This window comes from Arachis ipaensis, chromosome B01, assembly GCF_000816755.2.
Source record: "Arachis ipaensis cultivar K30076 chromosome B01, Araip1.1, whole genome shotgun sequence".
In the NCBI taxonomy this organism is placed as follows: Eukaryota; Viridiplantae; Streptophyta; class Magnoliopsida; order Fabales; family Fabaceae; genus Arachis; species Arachis ipaensis.
The window spans coordinates 53,115,637-53,135,179 of NC_029785.2; the positions used below are offsets into that span (position 1 = coordinate 53,115,637).

Genomic DNA, 19,543 nt, shown 5'->3' on the forward strand with positions numbered 1-19,543 from the left:
ACGAAGGTCATAAAGTTGGCCAGTTTTTTAGCAGTGGCTGAACTAGTCCCCTTGATTGTCTCAGCAGAGATAGCGACTGGTGCGGCTACAGTAGGTTTAGGAGAGGACTAAAGTCTGGCTTTCCTTTTAATGACCTTTAACTTGGGTGGCCTAGCTGTGACTTGTTCCTACATAATTTAATGATAGATCTAGATTTAGATTTAGCTTATAAAAGAAATGACATATGTTTAAAAGAAATAACAAATGTTTAAAATAAATCACATATGGCAGATTACCTGTTGTGTTTCTTGGGTTGGTGGTATGCTTTCAGACTGGCTAATGTCAATTACTGTTGGAGTCTGTGTTGGTGATGGAGCTATATCTGCTGGAGCTGGATTAGGTTCAGATAGACGTTGCACTTTCTAACAAACCAGTCATAAACCTCTCGATGCTTCATGGTAGGGTATTTTCTAAGCTTAGGTACTAGTTTACTCAAGGTCCAGGTTTGGGTTGTAGCTCTGTTTTTCCTCCTTCTTGGACAAGTGTGACTATCTACTAGTGTCTTAATTTGCCAAGATCCATCTTGTTTATTACATGCACAGTATACTACCCATGGACAATCTTCAGACTTACAGACAGCCCTAACTCTAACCTTGTCATTTTTTGAAAACAAAATATTTCTACCCCACTGGATTGTATAATCCCTAGTTGCTTGCATGAATTCAGACTTGGACTTAAATATCATACTAACCTCAAATTTCAACTGTCCAAACTTTGTTTTCTCATTGAACTGAGGGTATACAGCTGGTGATTCTTCATCAAACTCCAACACCTTATCAGAATCCTCTGAATGCCAGGAGTCAGCATCTGAGGCACCATCACTATCATCTAAATCTGGTAACAAAAATTTCAAAACATAAGCTACCCTACCATCAGTTTCTATTTCTTTATCAGTTAATCTTTTCTTAGGGGGCTTGTGCTTCTCTCTTACTTCAGACCTGCTGTCCCTTTCTCCACTTCTTTTTCTGTTACCAGAGTCACTGTCACTGTCACTGCTATAGAGGTTATCTCCTACAACTTTTGGAGGCCTATACAGTTCATTTTCAGTACTCTCATAAGAATCATGAGAGTCAGTATCATCTTCCTGGAGGGGAGCTTCCTTCACTTGTCTTCCAGATCTTGTGACTCTGTAGCCACTGCTACTTTGTTTATCCTTTGGCCCTTGTGAGTTATTGGCTGCCTCTGATGATGAATTTGATTGAGGTAGAACTGATTTGTCCTGATAACTGGTCTTCTTGGCCTGAGGAACATGCTTCATGGGCTGAGCTGTTGTCTTTTTGGGCTGATGGGCTGGTTTATTGGGCTGAGACATGGGCTTTACCTTTGGTTGGTTGGACTTAGATATGGGCTTCATTGTTGGATTGGGCTGTGACTTAGGCTGTGAGGTTGTTCTGTTGGGGTGAGAGGTTTGCTTGTTGGACTCAGGATCCATTGTTGTGGGTTTCTTCACAGGTTGGGAACTGCACTTCTTAGCTTCCAAATACTTCCTCTGTTTTAACCTTTCTGCTTCCACATTCACTACTTCCTCCTCAATGTGGTCTACTATACAAGGCTGAGAAATACAATTCTCCAGGTAGATATTGATTAGATTGTGGTTTCTCCTGTAATCCTTGCACATGGCAACCAAGTCTGCGTCTGTGACTAAGCTTCTCAACCCTGATGAAAGGGGAACTCCAGGATCTTTCCACCAACAGTTTTCAGCTTCAATGTAACCCAACTCCCTATAATAACCCCTTACAAAGAAGACGTCAAGCGTGTCTCCTTCAACCCCCATCAACACCTCTGTATTATCGGGTTCATATACCATATCCTTCCACATTCTTCTTAAACAATCCACCATGGTGAAACACAAAGGTCATCGGAGGACCTTCCATCTACAATCAGAAAAAAGAAAACATCCTTAGCCCACACAGATTGCCACTGGCTATTCTCAATCATAACATAACAAACCCTTACCCCAAAACAAACATGCAACAACAAAAAGTAACCCTTATTAAAATGAAAGACCCATAACTCAATATCATCACAACGGTAGTCAAAGTAATGCATTCTGACACTTCAACAATAGTCACACAAACCCTTAGCCTCCTCAAACCCCTACCCGTAATCAGACAGAGACATACAGAACGCCACCCCTAAGTCATCAGGTTACAAACTAACTTCAAAAAAAGGAAAAAACTTTAATGCTTACCTCTAACCGTCACGATTGCTTCTTCCACAATCAATGTTGCTAACAGAGTCGACGACCTCTGTTCTTAGTAACAACACCTACTCTACTTTGATCGTCAACCAACAATGAGAAACGTGGATGGCGACGTTCGAATGCAAGGTGAAGGGGTTAGGGCATGGCTTGAGGGAGACGAAACATTTTGGAGCCAAACATGGAGATACTTGTTATGGAATGGGGTGACAGTCTGCAACGTTTTGAATCCACTCTGCCCATAAAACGACGCCGAATCATGTCTATCAGGACATTCACTCAAAACGGCATCGTTTTTCTTCTCTGCCAGCGTGACAGTTAACGTCCCACGTGAGCAGACGTTAGCCATGTTATCAAGCGAATTGACGGAAGGACGAACCTGATTCAGTCATGTATCTTTTGGGGACTCTTTTGATTAACTTTTTCTTTCGGAGACTAATATGGAGATTGGGGTATCTTTCAGGGATGAATTTGAGTATTAACTCTTAAAAGATTCTTTTTTAATATTTAGTACATTCACTAAGGTTTGAATTTGAGTGCGTATTACAGATTTCTATTTGAGCCAAGTTTCAACTGCAAATTCTAATCTTTGAACAATTGAGTATTTAAGTGAAATAAGTTAAACTAGTAATTTAATGATTTAATTAATTTAAATTAATTGAGTGATGAATTTATTGGTTCTTTTAAGTAAGTACATAAAGTTTAAATCTTCCGTGAGATGTACAAGATCCTAATTTTTTTTGGAACCTAATTATAATTTGAGTGGGCTTTAGCCCTTGGCTTCGCGAGACTTGGGTTTTCAGCAACATACCATATAATATACGAAACTTTTCAAGCGTGCCGTCGTACCGGTGTTTCAGTGATTTTTAACCATTGATCTTAATTATAAAAAATATATATAATATATATAATTAAGATCAACGGTTAAAAATTACTGATATACCAGTATGACGGTACACTTGAAAATCTTCCTATAATATAGGATGTTTACTGTTAATAAGGTTCTGTAAATCGGTTCAAACCGGCCAATCAAACCGATTGAACCATGAATCAATATAAAAAACAAATCAATCAGATACCAAAACAGCAAATTTTAAAAACCGCTTTTGAACTGTTGAACCGGTTGGAAACCGGTCGGTCGAACCAAACCGTGATCGGGCCGATTTTTGAATTTTGCAGAAACGCCGTTGTTTGGCTTTGAAGGGGAACCCCGAACCCGAACCCTAACTCCAACGCTAACCAAAACGCGCCTCTGCCTCTCTCACACTTAGCCACTGTCCAGAGCTCCTCTGAGCTCCTGCTCCTCCCTCACACTACAAGAAAACACGTCTATTGCCATGCTTTTAAAGCATGGCGAAAAGCTGAAAAAAGCGTGGCGATAGCTTTTCGCCACGCTTTTTGATCTACCGCCATGCTTTTTTCAGTCTTTTGCCACGTTTTTTTACAAATTGGCACTTTTAAAAGCGTGGCTGTAGGTGGGAGGTATGGCCACGCTTTTAAAGCGTGGCGATAGGTAGAGATATGGCCACGCTGTTAAAGCGTGGCCATAGGGCAGATATGGCCACACTTTTACAAGTGTGGCAGTAGATGAGATATGGCCATGCTTTTAAAGCGTGGCAAAAGGGGAGGTATGGCCACGCTTTTAAAGCGTGACGATAGGAAGAGATACGGCCACGCTTTTAAAGCGTGGCCATAGTAAGATATATAGCCACGCTTTAAAAGCGTGGCGAAAGCCTTGTTAAATTTAAAAAAAAAAATCTTTTCCTTACTTGATCTTCATTGCTACACAATATAAATTTTCAATCCTTTTTTATTACCAAACCTACAAATATAGTATGCAATTTTTATTACAAGACATATCAAACAATAATTAGTGACATATATAATTTACTATAATTGTTTTATACATTAAAAAAACTAATATTCAAATACAAAATAAATCTGAGTTTAAATTTCAAAACTAAAAACCGAAGAAAAATACAGAAACAATACAAGTTAGAACTGCTCATAATATATCAAATTACACTAATAGACATGCTCATCAGCCTAAATACTTAGTAAAAGATCAGAATCAACCTAAAATTGCTCCACTTTGTGCATTAAGTGTTCAAGTTATCCATTCCAATACTAGCCTGCAGCAAAATATCAAGAACAATAAAGCAACAGAAACTAAACTATGCTCACTGATTGGTAAATGCAAATCTAAAAGTACAATAATACGAAACTATATAATATTTAAATTGAAATATTTAATTTATAATAATTTAAATATTTCAATTTAATTAATTATATTAATATTGATGGCGTAAGAAACTATTAAATATTAATCTCCGAAAATTACTAATTAGTATGGAGTGAATTTATATGACAATTTGGGCTTACATATATAACTAGTGGACAATGGGAAGAAAATGGTGTGTGTCAGGGTGGAAAGAAGAAGCGCACCGAGAAGCAATGAAGAAGGATTAAGAAATGGAGGATGGGAGGGGGAAGAGGGTAGCAACAGACCTTCAGCAAATTTGATTTAACAAATGTTTCCCTAGATGGAGTTTTGTTCACTGATTCCGGAGGGAGATTAAGTTTCCGAACATCTTTAGGAGTCACCTTAAAACAGTAAACAAGAAGTGCTCAAAAGTCAAAACTGTTACCCCCCCCCCAAAAAAAAATCAATGAACCCTAATGAATAAAAATAAATACAACAGGGGATAAAAAAAATACTAAGTTGCTCGTGGTAGCAGCTAGAAACATGAAGAGTTAAGATTTACCAGGGTACAATAACATAAATTATAGGCCATCATAATAGATAGATATAGTGATGACAAGAGAGGGGGATAAAAAAAAGAGTGATAATTAGAGGAGACCATTACCAAGAATTGCCATCACAGTTCTGGAATCTAGAAGAAGAAAAATGGGAACAGTAAATTAACGCAGATATCATAAAAAGTAGAAAATGGAACAAATGAATAAAGAAAATCCAGATAAATTTAGCTATGCATTCTATCTAATATTGAGCATGAAGATAGAGTTACAGATAGTCCAAAGGATTGGATTCAGCATCTCTTCTGCTAGAATGTACGCATGATCGTGCAATTTCAAGCAAGAATTAAACTCCAAGATAATAGCTAAGCGAAAAAGGGGGCAATAAGTACACTAACTACACTAAATTGTTCAAAAACACAAACTACACTAACTCTATACAATTAATACACACACAAATTCTACCAAAAATAAAATAGTAAAAACAAATTAAAAATTTGTTTGTCAGGACTTAAATTAGAATTTTGCCTTCCAGCTGAAAAGAACTTATTCATTTTGGGTCATTTCAGTGGATCTACCTACCAATCTGATATTTAATTCAGCAACAAGGTAACAATTTGAGGGAAAATCTTTACGTTCACAACATACCAGTAGAATCAGTGACCTTTGGAGCAGAGAAGACTGACCAATCATAAACCAGCGCGAAAGAAGTACGGAAAGAACATAGGAGCAAAGCAGCACAGGTTGTTTCTAGTTTCCCCAAAATTATGGAAAATCAATAAGCTATTCCTATAACATAAATTATGGAAAATGCTTATGCTTGTTACTTCCTATACAAGCACTTGCTTACAATCTTCGATTGATTATTTACTGAAAACACAAATCTGCAAAAAACTACAGCATAATGTTATGATACAATCCTAGTATACTTCATAAAAACCTTTGAAAAATTGAGTTGAATAATTAACAACATCTGTGGATCAATGTATCTCTGGTACTAACATTACTTAATAAACTAAACAAAAAGCTAATTTTCCCCTGATTTAATACTGGTGGTAACTTCCTTCAGCAGCAGAAATTGAATAAAACCAAGGACAAACAAATATAATATATCCAAGAGTAATGTAAAAGAAACAGATAAATAATTAGAGTAATTGTAAAATTTATCAGCAAACTTTTGAACACGTCAAGAGTATTTGTTCTCATTCTACAGCATATTATGTATTCAGCATCCTTGTTAGCATGGAATTAATTTCACGAAAACGAGCAATTGAGAATATGCTCACCATCCATGTTTAAAATAGTATTAAAACATAGAAACTGCAGTACATCTTGAAACTAACTAATAAAATGAGAGCTGTTCGACTTGAAACAAAAAGGTCAATTGCTTTGCCCCCTCAATTTATAAATAAAAATAAGTATTTACAAACTGTTGAGGGGCATGGATATAAAACTAAAATTTGCTCTGCCACTATAAATAAACCCTCTATCAAGGTTAGTTATGCCTTTTACTAGTTAATTGCTACTCTTTCTTCTTGAACTCAATAACATGAACCATTTATTTAGCAACAGGAATTTGCAGAGACATAGTCCATTGAGTAATGAGCATAACAATAGTTTTTCGGTACTCCGCCACCATGCGTTTGACCTCATGAAAGTGGCTGCCCTGGAGTGAATCCGCTGCTAGGCCCCAGCTCAGGGGGTCAGAGGAAACACTTTGCTTGCCCGCCATCTTCCTTCCTAAACAATTCAGCTTAGTTATGAAATGTTTAAATAGAGAAACATTATTTGGTTGGTGAGTGAGTAGTGACTGCCGTGCACGAGGAGCAAGCTAAAACGAAACGAGTAAGTAGGAGATTACTTTCACAAATTTGCTGTTGAACAAGTCAGATAGAGTTGGAAATTATTCCTCACACTATATTTGATCATTTAAGTTTTTTGTTTAGTTACTCTACCTCAGAGACTAAGTCAATAAACTAGCTTGAAAAAGGTATGTAAATAACCTGAGAGATCATTTTAAAATTTGACAAATCGATAAAGAATAAACTGCAGGATAGCAAACCATAAGTTCTTTGTCATATATTCAGCGGTGTGTCGGGCCAAAGCATGACCAACCTAATTAAGAAGAAAAAACAGACAAATAAGCATAGATATCTTTCAGAAGAATTAATAAACCAAGAACCTCCTACAAATCTTAAACCGAAAAAACAATTAGTTAAACAAAGCACAATTATACCTCACGTCTAATTATAGTGGCAATCTCAGCATCACTTTTAAAATGCTCTAATAATCCGGTGTATACAACAATCTCACCACCAGGTAGCCAAAAGGCATTGACATCCGACTCATTGACAACAAACACCTCCCAATTCAATCCATCGAGATGCGAGGTAGCTGGCCCTTTCTTTCTACTTTGCTGGACCTAACTGTCATCAAGGATTTCATTTTCCTTGTGCCAACCACTCTCTGCCTTACAATAAGCACTAGCATTAGGTCAAAGATTTCAAGTCCTTGTCTAGTACCAATAATATAATAGCATAAATTTGAAGCAAAATATATTTTAATATAATAAATATCTCAAAAAGACTAAAGATCTTTCTGGCTTCTTGTATTTGTGTCTGATTACAAAGTCCATATTTACAATAAACAAAACCAAAACAACACAATAAACGAAACCAGCCAGCCTTAAACCAGGTAGCTCAGACTATACACTCAACATTAAGAAAGATAAGAACAACCCTAAATCAGGCAGCTCAGAAAATTCTAACCATAACCAAAACCAGCCCTTCTCACGTATCACATATGTACAAGTACAATTTACAACTTCAAGCAGATGAACACAAAGAGTGAGATTCCCACAAAATTTAAAACGATCACAGCAAAACAATACTTAAAATCTCGATTTAAGAAACATAATAAAAATAGTAACAAGTTATCATGGAAATGCTCTAACCTTACTTTCAGCTTTGACATCCATATTCGGCATAGCAGGCTCCCCAACCGGACCATTTCACCACAAAGAAATCACTCATTTAGATTTTTGAAGATTAAAAAATATGCAAATACTCATTGAAACCAAACCGTACCATCACTCCGATTGTTCACAACAGGTGATTCAGCAGCTAGGGTTCTTGAATTCGACCCCATCGGAGGTTTATCTGAACTCTTCATCACGCCGCGCTATGACTCAGTTTCGCAAGGCGATTCGCTAGCTCGTTCTTCTCCCTCTGACGCTTTTCCTTGTTGTCCTTGTTCGTTTTCACCTTCGCCGCCTTCTGAATCCTTCTCTTTCGGGAGAAGCTCCGGCGCTCCCTCCGTGCTTTCAACTCTCTCATTCCCCCTGAACTTCCACTTGAGGCGCTTTATCTGCAGCATCCTGTCGCTGTCGACGGAGAAAGAGAGCTTGGAGGAGGCAGAGTCGTTATCCCTGGAGGAGCCACAGTCGATTTGAATACGGCGGGTCTTTCCGCCGAAAATGGCGGTGGTGGAGTAAACGGTGTCGGCAAAGACATGTTCCTTCTTGAGGAGTAGGGAGTGGGGGTTGTTAGCGTAGAGAGCCTTGGACTTGGAGTAGGCGTCTTTGGGGGAATTGCCGAGGAGGAGAACGATGCGGTTGTGGACGACGAGAGCGAGGTAGAAGGAGGAGTGGGGTTCGGGGGAGAAGGAGGAAGAGAACTTGGCTTTGGAGAGGTTCCAGAAGACTCGCGTGGTGGAAGAGAGGATTTTGGATCCGTGCTTCTTCCAGAATATAAAGGGCTTTATAAGGAGGAGGGGAATCGAAGGGGTTGTGGTTGTGGACGTGGACGTGGAGGGAACGGCCTAAGATAGAGCGTGACCATGTTAGAGTCACGAGGCCCGTGTCGGTGTGGTACAGGTACGTGGTCAGGTTGGGGTTGGAGGGGCCTGGTGGCGCCGGTGGTGGAGGACAATTACGGCAGGTGTGGGATGGCCGAAAGCAGGAAAGGAATGGCGATGACATCAAAATGGCACAGCGAGGGCGGGGATCTGAGCTCTTCTCCTCAAATCCTCAAAATGGCGCAGCGAGGGGAGATTGCCATAAATCGATGAGAGTGACGGTGTAAGAGTTGAGAGTGAGAGAGTCTGGATGAGGGGTTATTGGGTTTGGGGCGGGTTATTAGGTTTTTTTTAAAACCTTTTGGCCACGCTTTTAAAGCGTGCCAAAAGAGCATCAGGATATGGCCATGCTTTAAAAGCGTGGTAAAAGAGCACCAGGATATGGCCACGCTTTATAAACGTTACTGTAGTGAAACCCTGCCACTCTTTCAAAACGTCCCTGTTTTTGTCTATGGCCACGCTTTTGAAGTGTGGCAAAAAAACGTGGCCGTATCTCTATTCAACTGCCAGCCTTACAAAAGCGTGGCCATTGACCCTTTTCGCCACGCTTTTGAAGCGTGGCGGAAAAAAACGTGGCTGAATCTATATTCAATCGCCACCCTCACAAAAAGCGTGGCCATTGACCACTTTTGGCCATGCTTTTAAAGCGTGGCAAAAAAAGCGTGGCCATAGGCCTTTTTTCTTGTAGTGTCACTTCCGTCCAGCCACAACTTGCTACCATCGCCGTCGCCACTTCTAACTTCGAACAACCACCGTCGCAACCTTCCAACTTCGAACAGCCACCGCCTGCTCCCTCACTTCCCCTCCATTATGTAGCAAACGTCACAAACTTCCTTCCCTCCATCCCGCAGCCACCGTTCGAACGTCGAAGCCTCCATCGCGTAGCCACTGTCCCGCCGCGCCAGCTCTCTTTCACCGCGTTCCAGTCCCTTCAGCGGCGTCAGCTCTGTTCCATCGCGCAGCCCTTCCCTTGAAGGTATTTTTTATTTTTGTAACTGTAATTGTGCTTTTAATTGTTAGTTAATCAGTTAATCTGTGATTTGATTATGATATTCTTGATTCTAACCTTGCTGCTGTTAATTTTTTTTTATTGTGTACCACTGTGTCTAATTATCTGTGTTGAGATTAATGGGTTGTTGTAAGCCTACAATATTGTTATTGAAAACATTGCAAATATTGAAAACATTGCTGATGGGCAATATCATGTGCAAACATTGTATGAATCGATCGGTGTTGCTGGTCAGATCATTCCTTGGAATTTCCCTCTTCTCATGTTTGCTTGGAAGGTTGGACTGGCATTGGCCTGTGGCAATACTATTGTTCTCAACCGCTGAGCAGAGACCATTGTCTGCTTTGTACGCCGCAAAATTATTTCATGAGGTGGACATATTCTCTGTTAATGGAACTATGCTTATTTGCTGGTTTGGAAGATATAAAGAGGCCTAGTTTAAACTAAAATAGCTTTGTCACTGGCCTATCATTTTCCTCTATGTATTCCTCATAATTGGATCGAGTCCTTTCAAGTTTTATTTGAGTGGATTATTTTTCCTTATTTAAACACAACTTTGTATGAACAATTTCAAGAGAGATAGAGTACTTAAGCTTTGGGTATTCACTATTGGACATTATGCTTGCAGTGCGCAAAGTACCATCAACTGATTCAGTTATTACAATCCTACTACCTTGTGAACCATAATTGACTCGCTTGGGATCTGGAATAACTGTATTTTTCAATTCGGTCTCCCCAAATATATACAGTGAACATTATTCCAGATTACATTTCACCAATTTAGCTCCCTTTCACCAATTAAGCTGATTCATTTTATTGATATCTTTATTACTAAAATAAATTTCTTCTGTAGTCAACTATAGATGCCAAGAATATACTGCAGCCCATGTCCCCTATAGTCTCATGAAATTCTATAACAAATTTCATTGCTATTAAATTTTCAATTTAATATTTAGTACTTGATTTTTACCCCATCTGATTATTGTTGCTGTGGGTTACATACAATTTTGTTTTATTTGTAAATATATACACTAATGTCCCTTGAGATATATTATATGATATTTAATATTCTTTGTAGTTTATATGACACTTATCTTCTTTATAGTTTATATAACATTTTTTTTGTTATTTGATTTTTGAGTTTGTATTTAAATGAGATTATAACATTGTGGAATATATAGTACTTTTAATTTGGATGATATTTTAAAATTTATATTAGACTATAATTATATTTTATATTTTAATGTATTTATTTATATTTTATTTATTATTTTATTATAAAACAATTTTTTTGATTGAATTATGGTTGAATCAGTTGAACTAATAAACCAATAAACTAGTAATCAGAACGGTTCGATGACCGGTTCGGTTCTCAAAACCTAATAATACCCAAAAAAAACAAAGTTTACTGCATAGCCCCCTCGAACTTGGCAAAGTTTTCTTCGGCTCGCCTCTGCCGCTTCCTCCTCCCTCGTGCTTGAGCTTGTGCTTGTGCTTCTGCTCTACCTCTGTCTCCTCTGGTATGGGCATCTTCTAATATGCTTCCTTACTTTTTTACTCTGGACCTTGTTACTTTTTTATTATCAAAAGTAGTAATTACCCTAATTTTATAAATTTTGGTATGATTGATTGTTAAACTTAGATTTGAGGCTCAAAGTTGATTATTTAGAATTTTTATTATCCGGTGAATTCCTGTTCAGTCATTCGATAGCATGATTGGTTTGATATTCAGATTACCATCGTTCTCAAGCAGATTACCATGGATGTTGACGCCATTGGAGAGCATGCTGAGAAGCTCAAGGCCGTTCGAATTGACGATGACAATGATGATGATAATGCTGTTGATGAAGACATTGTTCTAGACGAATACGAAGATGATGACGACGATGACGAAGAAGAAGAAGAAGCTGTCACTCTTGGGTTCGTTGAGAAGCCCAAAAATGAATGGTCTCTTGAGCGCCAATTTTTCCCGAGCAAAGCTGGTGGAGTACCGGTACTCCCACTATGCTTCTGTGTTTGTGCCTCTTATTGAATGAAAGTAAAACCTGGCTGTTATATAAAAACAAGGAAAGTTTCAATTTTTTATGTTGGTGTGTTCTTTGTGAACTGTGAATATTGTTGTAGGCTTGGCTTGATCCTGTGGATATACCATCAGGGAGGTCATCAATTTGTGACATTTGTGGCGAGCCTTTACAATTCCTGGTTCAGGTATCATTGTATCCATCACTGTTGCTATACCTTCCTAATAATGGCATGGTTTGTAATTTACACGATATTCATTCAAAGATGTGAGCGAAATTTCAAGTTAGGAGAATTATTAGCTACACCAATTAGGAGGATATATCATTTTTCTTCTACCCAGCTAAGGGATTAGTGGAATCCTTGAAATGATAGGTTTATGCACCTACTAAGAAGGAAAGTGCATTTCACCGGATGCTGTTTGTTTTCATGTGCCGTTCGATGAAATGTCTTCTCAGGGATCAGCATGAACAGTGGCAACGCGATCCAGAGAAGCCATCTAGAAGGTTGGTAATGTCTGACAAGAAAGAAAGTTTTGTTTTCATTTTTGTTTGATTCCTTTGGCCGAATTCTGATTCTGTAATGATTTATTGAAGTGTGAAGGTTTTCCGTTGTCAGTTACCTCGCTTTAATCCTTTTTACTCGAGTGAACCCCCTAAGAATGATGGGAATTACAAACCTTCTGGCAGTGGAGGTCAGTTTATCATCATTTTATTTTGGGTTATTTGTTGGGTATCATACACATATATAAATGTATATGCTATTGCAATTTGATTCATTTTTACAAGTTTGTGTGATTTTGTATCTTGGGAAAATGGTATTCATGATTATCAGATGGTCTCTGCTTCTGTGTGAGTGTGGTTTCTGTTCTGTTATTCAATTGCTAGTTTTCTTAGTTGTATCCGTTGATTTATGAATTTTTTTTAACTGGTGATTATTTCCTTATGAGGAGTAGCATTCTAGAGTTATTGCACAAGTTATAGAGTTCATGAGTACATGCAATCCATCTTTTTGGTTTTGTGGCACTATGCTTTTGCTACATTTCAATCTCAAACTTAATTTGATACCCTGAACAAGCTGCTCGTACATTGTATTTTTATTGTTGCTATACTGTGCATTATTTCTACTATTATTTTTGCTTTGTATATATGACTAATATATGACCTGCTTTCATATTAAGATCGGTGTATTAGTACTTCTATTGATTAGGCACATCTTATTAAAAGATGGGAATCTTTTTTTCTTTTAGCTGCTTTTTGCAATTGGTGTGGAACATGGAAAGGAGATAAACTCTGCAGTAGTTGCAGACAAGTGCAGTACTGCTCTGAGAAACACCAGGTAGCCGAATTGTTTAAATGTTTCATTTAGTCTTCTTTCCACAAATTTTATCCTATAAAATTCCTTTCCACTTTCAATTTGCAGGTAATGAGTTGGCGCTCAGGTCATAAAATTGCTTGCCAGCAGATGAAAGTTTCTTCAGCTATTGGTGAATCCAATAAAAGTGGAGCCACTTCATTGGATTCTCATAAAGGTCACAGTTGTTTAAGACTTGTATAAGTCAAGAGTCACATAGGTTAATCTAAAATTTAAGGCTTCCTAGCATAATGTTCATTACATCCGATATCTTACCATACAGTTGGAAGCAAGAATGTGTGGCCTGAATTTGAAATCATCATTGAACATGAAAGTGAATATAACACAGACATTCCTGAGGATAATGCCTTATCTAATTCCTTGATCTCGAAGAACAAGATTGATGACACAATGAATTCACTTATGGATAGTTTTCAGGTATTATCGGTAGTTGTTTTCATCACTGAAGTGATGTTGCTTATTGTTTAAGCATATTATTTGCTAATGATATTATTTACAAACAGGGTGATGATGACAAAAAGTGTTGGGTTTACTTCCAAGAACGCATTGCCAAGGCCCCTGAACAAGTGTTGAGGTGATTATTATTATTAAGCTATTTAGAGTGCTTTAACCAAATTGAAGAACTTCTTTTAGCGTCCTTACGATGGTAGTTATTTGCTAACAATGTTCCATAGTCAGATTTTCTTGCCTAATGGATAAACAAATTCAAAATAACCAAATTGATTGAACTGATTTCAAGATATATTTCCATTCAATTGACCGATACAAACTTATGGTAAATGCAGGTACTATAGGGATACAAATGCGAAGCCAATATGGCCTGTTTCGAGTGGTCGGCCATCCAATGCTGATATCCCTAAATGCAGTTACTGTGGTGGACCAAGGTGTCATGAATTTCAGGTAGGTAGTTATGTGAGATTTTTTGCTCGAGAGGTTCTTCATCGTTCTACTACATTATACTATTTCTTTTTTGAGGTATCGATGTTACTTTTAGAGTTTTAGTTAATAAGCTGTTATTGTTGGTGGTGCCAGATTTTACCACAGCTGCTATATTACTTCGGGGTAGACAATGAAGCGGACTCTTTGGACTGGGCTTCAATTGTGGTGTATGCATGTGAAGCTTCTTGCGAGGCAGGTTTGACTTACAAAGACGAGTATGCTTTTGTTCAACTTTTTTCACCTTCCCATAATGCGATACACTGAAATTTTGACCTTGCCCTTGTATTCAAAATTTAAGAACTTTTTTTGTTAAGACGTTTTAGATTTGGGAGAATAGGAACATATGTATTTACCTCAGTCTTCAACTTTGAGGATCATGACTGGTTATTGTGTAATTTATAGGCTTTTGTTGAAAATTTTTTCTTTCATTAGAAATAGGCTATTTTTTGTACATTTGTGTAATTTTTGGAGTTCCTACTATATATAATATATTATTTTTTTCGGGGGAATATTTGCTCGTCATACATTAATGGTTTAGTCGCTAACGCATTAAAAGTGTCCAAAACTCAATCAAAAGTTCAAAACTAAATCAAAAGAAGGGAAGATGATTACATTGTTGAATAGAAGCAGCTTTACATATAATAGAACTTCATTAAGTTGATGTAGACGGAATATGATAACATTTTTTGTACAAGATAACACGAAATGAATAATATTATATTTCTCTCAAACAAGCTTTGTACCAATTAACAGTAGACTTGTTTTCTAAGAGGAAAACCTACAGGAAGCGAAGTTAGAAAATTGAATTTAACACAGCTCCAATTAAATTAAATCATCCCAAAAGCACCAAAATGTTAAGTAACTATATAGTGGATTAACAAATCAATGCTAAAAAAGTGATCAAAGGTCTAGATGCTTAGTAGCTATAGCTCAGGATTTCGATCAGAAAGAGGAAAGAATTGCAAGAGCGAATCCTTGAGAAGCTGAATCAAAGAACTAAAATCCTTGCTACCCAATTCAAGACAATCTCTTATTAATCCACCTTCCACCACCTCTTTTTGCACCGTCTCCACCACTTCTCTCAACACACCCTGCAACAATGATAACCTTTATGTCACTCAAATACAGCTTAATACAAAATTAACGGAATCAAATTAGATAAATCAAAGAAATGACGACGTTTCATACCGATTCGCTAAACGCTTTAAGCAGCTTGGCGGAGAGAGATTTAGAGACAGTGAATACATTTTGGTAATTTCGGGCAACCCAGGCAGACCTTTCGGCGGCCGACTCCAAGCGAGTCAACTCACTGAGTCCCGTCATCAACTCGTTCAAGTCCGAAACAGCGCCATATAATTCCGCGGGCGCGAGGGGCAGGCTCCTCCAATTCCACGCGTAGTCCCATGCGGCACCCAACGCCATCCTCCAGAATCCAAGGCCCAGCCCTCCATCAAGCTTCTGAGATAGTGCCCGGACACGTTGAGCTCCGGAGACGTCGCCGCGATTGGCGCGGAGGTCGGCGACACTGTGGAGTAGGGACCTGGAGAGGGAGAGAAGGCGCTGGAAGCGGAAGAAGGGAGCGAAGGAGAGGGATTGGGAGGGAGAGGGCGTTGCTGCGATCAGAAGGAAAGCGGTGAGGAAGAGAACAGCGGTTCTCATCGGTGCAGTTTTATTTGGGAGAAAGAAAGCGCGCTGCTTCGTTGCGATTATTGTTGGAGCTGAAGGATCTTCACGGGTCGGGTCGTCGTGGTTGTTGGACAAAAATATTTTCTAAAAATAACAGCTTTTTGTGGGCCTCCGCCCTAGTTTCCTATGACAAAAAGGGAGTAAATTCCTAAAGTGATCCTTCATATTAGGTCTGTGCACTAATGTTATCTTTCAGTTTTCAATTGCACTAAATATATCTTTCAGCTTGAGCTCCGGGCTACATATAGGTCTTTTTATCTAATTCCGGCATGAGTTAGCAGGCGGAGCACTGATCTGGAGCACCCACTTTTACGTAGGACGTCTGAAATGGCTAGCTAATGTGGAATACGTTCCAAAATTTTTCAATGCCGTCCTTGACACCAATCATAAACCCTAAACATAGTTCTTCTTCTTCTTTCTCTTCTTCTTCCTCTTCTTGCTATTGCTATTGCGCCCATGAGTGACAGTCACGTTTCAGGAAGGTCGAATCGCTCCTCTACAACGGAAAAGTGGACAAGGAACAATGTGCGAAGCAAGCATGGACTAGTTCCGGAGTGGTGCGGATGTGGGTGTCGGCCGGTCCTTAGGTGGTCAGGGATAAAGACGCATCCTATAAGCCGTTCTTCGGATGTCCAAATTATAATGTGAGTACGTTAACTTTTTGAAATTTTAAATATTATTGATTTGAGGTAGATGTTTGTTAAACTTGATGTATATTTGCAGACTAGTAGAAAGAATTAGTGCGGGTTATTTGTCTGGGCAGATTCTGTACAAGATGAGGTGCTGATGAAATTTGATAAAGAAAATGAGAATGGTGAGATGAAGATGAACATTGCATGGAAGGTGGGTAAACTGGAAGCAAATGTAAAAAATGTAAAAGTGATGATCCAAGTGCTTGGTTTAGTATTTTTCATAGTATTTGTGTTTGTGTTAATGTTGGTGTTAAAGGTTTGAATAGAATCAGTCCTGCAATGCAAAATCATGATGCTAAGGTAATCCATTTTATAAACATTGTAATTGATATAAGGTGGGTTTTGATTTATGAAATGATTGTGCTCTTTCGTAGCTTGTTTGTGTGGTTTTGTTTTTGTAAATGTAATTAAAGACACAATTATCAAATGGATAAGCAACAATAACAATAGCTAACATAAAATATCATTCATAACTGATCCAAAATAACATTAGTTCATCTAAAGTTCTGCAATAATGCAGTGATGACAATAACAATAAAAAAGAAACTTAGCATTGTTTTAGCTATTTTTCGGTAACCTAATTACCATAACATAGTTGCAAAGAAGTCTATAAATCACCATGAATGGTGCGAGAAATTGGCTCGGAACTTTTCGCACAGATCGACCGACAAGTATACCGAGTCATCCAAGTAATACCTCAGGTGAGTGAGGGTCGAATCCCACAGAGATTGTCGGATTGAGCGAGTAATGGCAATCTTGCGGATCTCAGTCAGGCAATTAGAGAAATTGGTTGTTGTAAAAAACTCATAAACAAGATAGTAAATAAACGAATACGAGATTGAGGTGAAACCAGTGATCGGAAGTCAGTTAAGGCTTCGGAGATGCTTTATCTTTCTGGATTAACTTTTCTTATTGTCTACTTCAATAACGCTTGATTCATTCAATGGCAGCCGTAAGTGATTAACTCATGTCCTCTCATCAAGTTAATCTCCTCTACTATAGCAATTTACCAGGCGAGTGACTTATGTCCTCTCATCAAGTCACCCATGGCTTCTCATTATAGCAAAAGATGAAGCTCTAAGCAATCCACTCCCTTTAGCGATCCTACTCAAAACGCCACAGACAAGGTCGGATCTTCTAGATCAGAGAATGCTGCTTTTCTTACTCTAGCCTTAGTGCCACAGAGACCTCACCAACCCACGGTTAACGGGATTTCACGTCACGTATCCAAAGCTAACCCAGGCACTCTCTTGGAATCCGCAATGTATTCTCTAGCCTTAGCTCTATGCTATCCGGGTCAGGACTCGCACGAAACCCATGTAGAATAAGGATGATTGTCACGGTTCATTCTCAATTCATAAGATGAAGAACGAGAATACATAAGAGAATAGAATTAGACATATTGAAATAGAAACAGTAATATTATTAATCCATGAGAATCAGCAAAGCTCCTAACCCTAACTTAGGAGGTTTAGTTGCTCATAGCTTACAGAAAATCATATCAAAAGTTCGAATGTGCTAAGAGTCTCTTTAGAAGATAATGAATTTCTTCTTTAAATACTAATCTAATAACTAAAGATTACAGAAATAAGACAGACTAGACTCTTAATGCAAAAATCAACTTCTGGGGTCTACTTTGTGAGTGTTTGGGCTGAGATTTGAGTGATTCCATGTGCTTAGGCTCCCCTTGGGGCGTTGGACGCTGAGCTTGCTCCTTTTGAGCCGTCCAACTCGATTTGCTCCCTTTGGGGCGTTCAACTCTAGACAAGGGGTAAGGTAGGCGTTCAACGCCCACTTTGGACCATCATTTCCAGAGCAAAGTATGGACTATTATATATTGGTGGAAATCCATGGATGTTAGCTTTCTAACGCTATTGAGAACGCTCCATTTGGACCTCTGTAGCTTCAGAAATGCTCGTTTGAGTGCACGGAGGTCAGAATCCGACAACATCTGCAGTCCTTTCTCAGCCTTTGAATCAGACTTTTCCAGAAATTGCTAGAATCACCCAAAAATCACCTAAAATCATAAGAAAACCACAAAAACTCAAAGTAGCATCCAAAAAGTAAATTTAACACTAAAACTTACTAAAACTTAACAAAACATAACAAAAAACATAAGGAAAATAGTGCTGAAAAGTGTATAAAATATCCGCTCATCAATGAACAAACCAAAAATAAATAGAACATTGTCATAATTATTTCACAAAACAACACAAATTTTCAGACTGATATCCTAATCCTATGGACATTAATCACTTCTTTCTTGGGGCTTTGAATCCTGCGGTGGGCACAAAGTTGAGGAAGCCTGCCAACCATGATGCAGTGGCTTCACTAGCTTCCTGCATTGGATTCAATGGTGCAGACCCTGTTGGAAGAGGTGACCTTTGGTGCACGAAATTGTGATCATCAATGGCGCCAACATCTTGGTATGCACAATTGTAATCTCAACTCTTTGTCACAACTCCGCACAACTGGTGCGCAGAAATCGTGACGGTTCATTCCTTGGTAACGGTGCTAAAAACTTAATATGCACGTTCATAATCTTAGTTCTTTGTCACAACTTCGCACAACTAACGGGTCGTCCAACCTTACGTGAGTAAGGGTCGATCCCACGGAGATTGTCGGCTTGAAGCAAGCTATGGTCATCTTGCAAATCTCAGTCAGGCAGTCAGGCAGGGTTATGGATATTTGATAATTAAAATATAATTAAAATATAAATAAAACGTAAATTAAAGATAGAGATACCTATGTAATTCATTGGTGAGAGTTTCAGATAAGCGTATGAAGATGCTTGTTCCTCCTGAACCTTTGCTTTCCTATTGTCTTCATCCAATCATTCATACTCCTTTCTATGGCAAGCTGTATGTTAGGCAAAACTGTTGTCAATGGCTACATCCTATCCTCTCAGTGAAAATGGTCCAATGCACTGTCACTGCATGGCTAATCATCTGTCGGTTCTCGATCATACTGGAA

At 38.4% G+C, this 19,543-nt stretch overlaps 2 protein-coding genes and 1 long non-coding RNA gene across 9 annotated transcripts; 1 reads left to right on the forward strand and 2 right to left on the reverse strand.

Annotated features, from left to right (window-relative positions):
• Window positions 4,169-8,231, reverse strand: LOC107630452. 6 transcript variants are annotated; one of them, XR_002361541.1, is made up of 5 exons: window positions 7,950-8,231; window positions 7,233-7,462; window positions 5,645-7,111; window positions 5,107-5,133; window positions 4,169-4,371 (listed from the first exon to the last, which is right to left on the reverse strand). It is a non-coding gene; the product is annotated as an uncharacterized LOC107630452 (long non-coding RNA). The 6 variants fall into 6 exon arrangements; XR_002361552.1 differs by lacking the exon at window positions 4,169-4,371 and adding an exon at window positions 4,825-4,843; XR_002361537.1 differs by having other exon boundaries at window positions 5,107-7,111.
• Window positions 11,245-14,546, forward strand: LOC107630459 (programmed cell death protein 2). 2 transcript variants are annotated; one of them, XM_016333605.2, is made up of 11 exons: window positions 11,245-11,380; window positions 11,593-11,853; window positions 11,985-12,068; window positions 12,255-12,385; window positions 12,476-12,573; window positions 13,129-13,217; window positions 13,302-13,410; window positions 13,516-13,670; window positions 13,757-13,827; window positions 14,039-14,153; window positions 14,286-14,546. In XM_016333605.2, exons 2-11 carry the CDS (start codon window positions 11,620-11,622, stop codon window positions 14,454-14,456), a joined length of 1,257 nt encoding a protein of 418 aa, XP_016189091.1. In that variant the 5' UTR covers window positions 11,245-11,380; window positions 11,593-11,619; the 3' UTR covers window positions 14,457-14,546. The 2 variants fall into 2 exon arrangements, with proteins under 2 accessions (XP_016189091.1, XP_016189086.1); XM_016333600.2 differs by having other exon boundaries at window positions 11,614-11,853.
• Window positions 14,778-15,994, reverse strand: LOC107618055. Its single transcript, XM_016319985.2, has 2 exons — window positions 15,381-15,994; window positions 14,778-15,283 (listed from the first exon to the last, which is right to left on the reverse strand). The coding sequence occupies exons 1-2, from the start codon at window positions 15,849-15,851 to the stop codon at window positions 15,116-15,118; spliced, it is 639 nt and encodes a 212-aa protein (XP_016175471.1). The 5' UTR covers window positions 15,852-15,994; the 3' UTR covers window positions 14,778-15,115.